This window comes from Phocoena phocoena, unplaced genomic scaffold, assembly GCF_963924675.1.
Source record: "Phocoena phocoena unplaced genomic scaffold, mPhoPho1.1 SCAFFOLD_227, whole genome shotgun sequence".
Classification (NCBI taxonomy): domain Eukaryota; kingdom Metazoa; phylum Chordata; class Mammalia; order Artiodactyla; family Phocoenidae; genus Phocoena; species Phocoena phocoena.
This window is the reverse complement of record NW_027077439.1, coordinates 161,084-170,000: the sequence shown is the minus strand read 5'-3', so window position 1 is coordinate 170,000 and position 8,917 is coordinate 161,084. Positions and strand designations below refer to the sequence as shown.

Here is an 8,917-nt window from a genome sequence, read left to right as displayed (position 1 = left end):
CGGGTTTCTCCTCATACTTGAATAGATTTTCTGGGCTTCATGAATCCCATCTGCAAGAAGATGAATCCACTGTGGTTCTTCCTCTTTCTGGTGTCAGCTCCCAGAGGTGAGTGTCTCAGGGATTCACACGTGAACACATGGGGAAGCTGCATCTGAGCCCATGAGTCACCGTGGTTCTCTCTGTCCACAGGTGCCCTGTCCCAGGTGCAGCTGCAGGAGTCGGGACCCAGCCTGGTGAAGCCCTCACAGACCCTCTCCCTCACCTGCACTGTCTCTGGATTCTCCTTAACCAGCTCTTATGTAGCCTGGGTCCGACAGTCTCCAGGAAAGGGGCTGGAGTGGGTTGGGGAGATATATGGTGGTGGAAGCGCATATTATAACCCAACTCTTAAGTCCCGGCTCAGCATCACCACGGACACCTCCAAGAGCCAAGTCTACTTATCGCTGAGCAGCCTGACAACTGAGGACACAGCCGTGTATTACTGTGCGAGAAACACAGTGAGAGGAAGTCAGTGTGAGCCCAGACACAAACCTCCCTGCACGGAGGCCCGTTACCACCAGGGGTCGCACAGGGCCCACCAAGTACAGGGCTGCGACCTGCAGCAGGTGCATATATGGGCTGGGAGGGGATTCTTGTTAGAACCTGTGCTTTCCCCTTCCTGCTCAGGACCTCCACCAGACACCCTGTTCTGTATCCTTCTATTTCATTGTTGTGGATTATGTTGTGTCTAGAAAATTTGTGTGCATGTACAAATTTGCTTAATTTTATTTTTATTATAGTTATATTTATATAAATATATCTATATCTATACATACACACACACATATAGTATACAGGAATTAAGGTTGTTTTTCATGTCTTTAGTTTCCTTTTTCACAAAGGAGCTCAGTACAACCCTGAGCCTCACCGTAATGTTCAGTGTGAGACTGAGGTTTGTGAATCTGGTAAATATCCCAAGAAGGCACCTGAGACTTCTAAACATTATTAACTTTTGTCCTCTTTTTGTACATGTGGAAGGAAGAGACACACCATCCTGCTTTCAGTCAACCTGCACAAGCAGGTTGAGTTCTGCAACATGCAGTGTTATAGACTCTAGTGCCAGAGCGCCCCAATTCTGCACATGCAATGATCCTCGTTATTCACAGATTACATATTTTCAAATTCAGCTACTTGCTAGCTTTTATTAGCACCCCAAAATGAATGCTGTCATTTTGTGATCTTTCACGGACATTTACAATGTGGCCTGTTCTTTGAATCACCCAACACACACACACACACACACACACACACACACACATTCCCATCTGAGGTCTGTCAAGGATATACTCCCTTTTCTTCTTTTAACCCCCGTCATGTAAATGAGCACTTTCTGGGGTCAAATTACTGCCATGCTTTTCACAGTTCTGTGATTCTTGGCAATTGTTTAAAGTAGTCCCAGGCATAGGGCTGAGGAACAGTCTAGTGTCCCTACGCACAAGTGGCTGTGAGTGGACTTAGGGAAAATATACATGACAGATCAGCTTCATTCCGGCATGATTATATGGCCGTGGACTGTGGGATTGATATTCATGTATCCAATATAAATCTCATGTAGAACATGAAGACAAAACTCGCTGCTACATATGGGATGCAGCTTTGGAAACTTGGCCTTATTCCAAATACAGCATTTCAAGTGGGGTCTTATGGCCAAGAAGAGGGTGGGGTGGAGTGGACTGGAAATTGTTAACAGAAGAAATACAGGCTAAGGGGGACCTTAAGCTGTATTTACATAGACTCAAAAGGATTTTTGCCAAAGGTTGACCAGGGTGATCAGATACCATGTGGATGATAGGGGGTTTGAAGGATTTGATCAAATACTGCGGGTGATCAGAGTTCAAGGGTAGGGGATTCTCATTATTCTCAGTTAGCAGGGCTCTTGACAAAACCTGGCCATGCACATATAAACACAGAAGCCCACAGGTCAAGACTAGCTGAGAAGAGAATTACAAGCAGCCTCTTAGCTAAGGGGTGGTCAAGGGTCTTTGTCACACTTAAGAAGAGTAATAATGAACATACAAGTAAACCAGGGATGCACACAGACACACAGAGAAAAGACCATCTGAGGACTCAGTGAGAAGAGGTCCATCTGCAAGCAAAGGAGAAAGGCCTGAGAAGGACCCAAACCTGCTGACACCGCGACCTTAGACTTCTTGCCTCCAGGCCTGAGAGGAATCCATTGCTGTTGTTTAATCCACCCAGTCTGTTTTTCTGTAATGGCCACATTAGCGGATTATACACAACTGCTATAGAAGCAGATAGACATATATGGAAATGTAAGTATCGTATTGGAAAAGGAACATCACTCATCCTCCAGGGATGACTTAATGATCATCCCCAAAAAGACGTATAAGTGTCCACTTTAACATTCTTTAGAATTCATAATAGAGTGCAGAATGATTTCTGGATAAATTAATGTCAGAAATATTTCTTCATGAGACTTTTATTTGAAGTTTAGGTCACTACCTACTCTTATTGGTTGTCAAGTTTTTAATTGTTTAATGACATAAGTGATTCTTCTGTTGAACTTCAAATCTACTTCCAGTTTCAGATGGATTTCCAAGTTCTTTCAGCGTGAAAAATCTCCCCAGTGCTGTTTGATGCAATACCTTTCACTGGAATAGTACGAGTATTGTTTATATTTGGAATTTGATGTCCATATAACACTGGAGTCATTTTCTCCCCTAGAGGACATTTGGAAATATCTGGACACGGGTTGGGCTGTAACACGTGGGCTGTGCTGTCAGTACCTAGTTATCTAGTGGGTAGAGTCCATCCGTGCTGACACACATCCTACAATGCACACGACATTATGAGCCACGTGCAAGTCCCCAGTAAAAATGGAGAGAATAACTCTTTTATCAAGGGAAAAGGGGAGTCGAAAGGGCTATAGAGAACTGAGTCCATGGTTTCTCTTTGGCTGAGTTCTTGCCAGAAAATTAGAGGTAAACGTTCTTCTTCCTGTTGGATTCTGGGATCGCCAAAGGGCATGCGAACCTCCCTTCTGTTACCCAATTTTATTTGAGTTTTTATTCATTACTATTATTATTGTTGTCATTGTTTTTATTTTACTTTTTCCACTTTTTTTACAACTATCTTCTAATTTTAATTGGAGTTAAAGGTTGGACTAGACAATAACATTTGGAATCAATTAAATATAATTTTACCATTTTCTCTCCATGACTTGTTATAATTATCCCACCATGAGGTAATGAATGTTATTGCAGAGAAAAACTTATTTTTTACTTTCTAAATTTTATTGTTTTAATTAGTTATTTTTATTGAAGAATATTTGATTTATAATGGGTTAGTTTCAGGGGTACAGCAAACTGATTCAGTTATATATATATATTACAAAATATTATTACAAAATATTGTTACTTATTACAAAATATTGAGAATGGTACCCTGTGATATATAGTAGGTCCTTGCTGATTATCTATTTTATACATAGTAGTGTGTTTATGTTAATCCCAAATTCCTAATTTATCCCTACCTCTCACCTTTCCCCTTTGGTAGCCATGAATTTTATTTTGAAGTCTCTGAGTCTGTGTCTGTTTTATAAATAAGTTCATTTATATCATTTTTTTTAGAATCAATATATAAGTGATTTCACATTTTATTTGTCTTTCTCCATCTGACTTACTAAACCTAGTATAATAATCTCTAAGTCTATCTACGTTGCTGCAAATGGCATTATTTCATTCTTTTTTTTTATGTCTGAGTAATATTCCATTGTATGTATGCGCCATATCTTCTTTATCCATTCATCTGTCAATGGACATTTAGGTTGCTTCCATGTTCTGGATATTGTAAATACTGCTGCAGTAAAAATTGGGGTGCATGTATCTTTTCAAATTATAGTTTACTCTGTGTATATTCACAGGAGTGGGATTGCTGGATCATATGGTAGCTCTATTTTTACTTCTTTAAGGAACGTATATACTGTCCACCACAGTGGCTGTAGCTATTTACATTCCCACCAACAGTGTAGGAGGGTTCCTTTTCTACACACCACCTGCAGCACTTATTATTTGTAGCCGTTTTGATGATAGCTATTCTAACTGGTCTGAGGTGATGCCTCATTGTAGTTTTGATTTGCATTTCTCTAATAATTAGCGATGCTGAGCATTATTTCATGTACACTTTGGCCATCTGTATATCTTCTTTAGAGAAATGTCTATTAAGTCTTCTGCCCATTTTTTGATTGTATTGTTTGTTTTTCTGATATTGAGCCTTATGATCTGTTTGTATACTTTGGAGATTAATCCCTTACTTGTTGCATTGTTTGCAAATATTTTCTTCCATTCAGTAGGTTTTCTTTTCTTCTTTCAATTTCCTTTGCTGTGCAAAAGCTTTTAACTCTAATTAGGTCCCAATTGTTTATTTTTGGTTTTATTTCCATTACTCTAGGAGACAAATGCAAAAAGATATGGCAGTTATGTCAAAGGATGTCTGCCAATGTTTTCCTCTGTTTCATAGTATCTATTTATACAATGGATACTATAAAACTCTTAGTTAGTATCCATTTATATATATTTATAGTACACATTTAGATATTTAATCCCTTTTGAGTTTGTTTTTGTGTATCGTGTTAGAGAATGTTCTAATTTCTTTCTTTTACATGAAGCTGCCAATTTCACATCACCACTTATTGAAGAGACTGTCTTTTCTCCATTGTATATTCTTGCTTCCTTTGTCATTGATTGACCATATGTGTGTGGGTTTATCTCTGGACTTTTTATCCTGTTTCATTGAACTATATTTCTGTTGTTGTGCCAGTACCACACTGTTTTGATGACTGTAGTTCTGTAGTATAATCTAAAGCTGGGGAGCCTGATTCCTCCAGCTACAATTATCTTTCTCAATATTTCTTTGGCTATTTATTTGGGGTCTTTTGTGGTCCCATAGAAATTTTTTTTTAATTTCTTCTAGTTCTTTGATAAATGTTAGTGGTAATCTGATTGGGATTGCATTTAATCTGTAGAGTATGTTGCGTAGTATCCTCATTTGACAATATTGATTATTCCAATCAAAGAACATAGTATATCTTTCCATCTGTTTGTGTCATCTTTGATTTCTTTCATCACCATCTTATAAATTTCAGAGTACAGATCTTTTCCCTCCTTAGGTAGGTTTATTCCTAGGTGTTTTATTTTTTTTTCATGCCATAGTAAATGGAATTGTTTCCTTAATTTCCCTTTCTGATCTTTGTTTTTAACGGGTAGAAATGCAACAGATTTCTGTGTATTAATTTAGTATCCTGCAACTTTATCAAATTCATTGAGAGTTCTAGTAGTTTTCTGGTAGCAGCTTTAGGATTTTCTATGTATAGTATCCTGTCATCTGAAAACAGTGACAGTTTTACTTCTTTTCCAATTTGGATTTTTTAAAAATTTCTTTTTCTTCTCTGATTGCCATGGCTAGGACCTCCAAAACTATGTTGAATAAGAGTGGTGAGAGTGGTCATTCTTGTCTTTTTCCTGATCTTAGTGGAAATGCTTTCAGTTTTTCACCATTGAGAATGATGTTTGCTGTGGGTTTGTCATATATGGCCTTTATTATGTTGAGGTAAATTGCCCATTTTCTGGAGTGTTTTTATCATAAATGGGTGTTGACATATACATGGAATCTTAAAAAAAAATGGTCATGAAGAAACTAGGAGCAAAATGGGAATAAAGACACAGACCTACCAGAGAATGACTTGAGGATACAGGGAGGGGGAAGGGTAAGCTAGGACAAAGTGAGAGGGTGGCATGGACATATATACACTACCAAACATAAAATAGATAGCTAGTGGGAAGCAGCCACGTAGCACAGGGAGATCAGCTCGGTGCTTTGTGACCACCTAGAGGGGTGAGATAGGGAGGGTGGGAGGGAGGGAGACACAAGAGGGAAGAGATATGGGGACATATGTATATGTATAACTGATTCACTTTGTTATAAAGCAGAAACTAACACACTATTGTAAAGCAATTATATTCCAATAAATATGTTTAATAAATAAATAAAATGGGTGTTGAATTTTGTCAAAAGCTTTCTCTGCATCGATTGAAATGATCATATGGTTTTTATTCCTTAATTTGTTAATATGGTGCATCACATTGATTGATTTGCGTATATTGAAGAATCCTTGCATTCCTGTGACAAACCCCACTTGATCATGGTGTATGATTCTTTTAATGTGTTGATGGATTCTGTTTGCTAGTATTCTGTTGAGGACTTTTGCATCTATGTTCATCAGTGATATTCATCCGTAATTTTCTTTTTTTGTGATATTTTTGTATGGTTTTGGTATCAGGGTGATGGTGGCCTCGCAGAACCAATTTGGAAGTGTTCCTCCCTCTGCTATATTTTGGAAGAGTTTGAGAAGGATAGGTGTTAGCTTTTCTAAAAATGTTTGATAGAGTTTGCCTGTGCAACCATCTTGTCCTGGAATTTTGTTTGTTGGAAGATTTTTAATTACAGTTTCATTACTTGTGTTAGGTCTGTTTATATTTTCTAATTTTTCAGGTCAGTCTTGGAAAATTGTACCTTTCCAAGAATTTGTCCATTTCTTCATGGTTGTCAAGTTTATTAGCATATAGTTGTTTGTAGTAGTCTCTTATAAGCCTTTTTGTTTCTGTGCTGTCTGTTGTGATTTCTCCTGTCTCATTTCTAATTTTATTGATTTGTGTCCTCTCCCTTTTTTTCTTGATGAGTCTGGCTAAATATTTATCAATTTTGTTTATCTCCTCAAAGAACCAACTTTTAGTTTCACTGATCTATGGTATTGTTTTCTTCATCTGTATTGCACATATTTCTGCTCTGATATTTATTATTTCTTTCCTTCTACTTATTTTGGTTTTCTTTGTTCTTTTTTCTTTAATTGCATTAAGTGCAAAGTTAGGTTGTTTACTTGAGATTTCTCTTGTTTCTTGAGGTAAGATTGTATTGCTATAAACTGATGAAAGAAATCAAAGACGACACAAACAGACGGCGAGATATACCATGTTCTTGGACTGGAAGGATCAATATTGTCAAAATGACTATACTACCCCAAGCAATCTACAGATTTAATGTAATCTCTATTAAATTACTGAGGGCATTTTTCAAAAATTAGAACAAAACATTTTACAGTTGGTATGGAAACACAAAAGACTCTAAATAGCCAAAGAAATCTTTAGAAACAAAAATGGAGCCAGAAGAATTAGCTTCCTGACTTCAGACTATACTACAAAGCTACAATCATCAAAACAGTATGGTACTGAGCACAAAAACAGAAATATAGATAAATGGAACAGGATAGAAAGTCCAGAGATAAACCCTCACACGTATGGACACCTAATCCATGACAAAGTAGACAAGAATATACAGTGGAGAAAAGACAGTCTCTTCAATAAGTGGTGTTGGGAAAACTGGACAGCTACAGGCAAAAGAATGAAAATGGAACACTCCCTAACACTATATACAATAATAAACTCAAAATGGATCAAAGACCTAAATGTCAGGCCAGATACTATCAAACTCTTAGAGGAAAACATAGGCAGAACACACTTTGACATAAATCACAGCAAGATATTTTTTGATCCACATCCTAGAGTAATGAAAATTAAACAAAAATAAGCAAATGGGACCTCTTTAAACTTAAAAGATTTTGCAGAACAAAGGAAACCATGAAAGAAATGAAAAGACAACCCAAAGAATGGGTTGAGAAAATATTTGCAAACAAAGCACCCGACAAGGAATTCATCTCCAAAATATTCTAACAGCTTGTGCACCTCAATATCCAAAAAAAAAAAAAAATGCAAACGATTTAAATAAATAATGGGTGGAAGATCTACGTAAACATGTATCTAAACAAGACATGCAAATGACCAAAAGTCACATGAAAGAAAATGCTCAACATCACTAATTATTAGAGAAATGCAGATCAAATCTACAATGAGGTATCACCTCACAAAGGTCAGAATGGCTGTCTACAAACAATAAAGGCTGGAGAGGGTGTGGAGAAAAGGGAACCCTCCTACACTCTTGGTGGGAATGTAAATTGATACAGTGACTAAGGAGAACAGGATGGAGGCTCCTTAAAGAACGAAAAATAGAATTACCATATGACCCAACAATCCCAGTCCTGGGCATATACTCAGAGAAAACCATAACTCAGAAAGATACATGCTCCCCAATATTCATTGCAGCACTATTTACAATAGCCAGGACATGGAAGCCACCTAAATGTCCATCAACAGAAGAATGGATAAAGAAGATGCGGTACATATATACAATGGAATATTGCTCAGCCATATAAAGGAACAAAATAATGCCATTTGCAGCAACATGGGTGGACATAGAGATTGTCATACTAAGTGAAGTAAGTCAGACAGAGAAAGCCAAGTATCACATGAAATCACTTATACGTGGAATCTAAAAATAACAAAACAAAAAAAAACAGGGTACCTATGAATTTATTTACAAAACCAAAGTAGAATCATGGATGTAGAAACAAATTTATGGTTACCAGGGATTAAGTGGGGGAGGGATAAATTATGAGATTGGGATTGACATATACACACTACTATATATAAAATAGATAACTAATATGAACCTGATATATAGCACAGGGAACTCTACTCAATAGTCTGTAATGGCCTATATGGGAAAAGAATCAAAAAAAAAAAAGAAAGAAAGAAAAGAGTGTATGTATATATATGTATAACTGATTCACTTGCTTGTACACCTGAAACTAATATAACATCAACTATATTCCAATAAAAATTAAACAAAAAATAGTGTAATCACTAATTCCAATTAGCAGCTATTCAAAAGTGAAATAAAAAACTAAGTTGCCATTATGGATATATAACCATCTGAGTCCTTAGAAAAATATAATGATAAATATAT

General features: G+C 36.8%; 1 gene segment (V, D, J or C); it reads left to right on the top strand.

Annotated features, from left to right (window-relative positions):
- Positions 1–4: 4 nt before the first annotated feature.
- Positions 5–8,917, top strand: part of LOC136143277 (immunoglobulin heavy constant mu-like) — an 84,773-nt gene continuing 75,860 nt past the window's right edge. The window contains 2 exon segments of the C gene segment in view: positions 5–106; positions 191–498. Of these exon segments, the coding sequence occupies positions 40–106; positions 191–498 (375 nt within the window).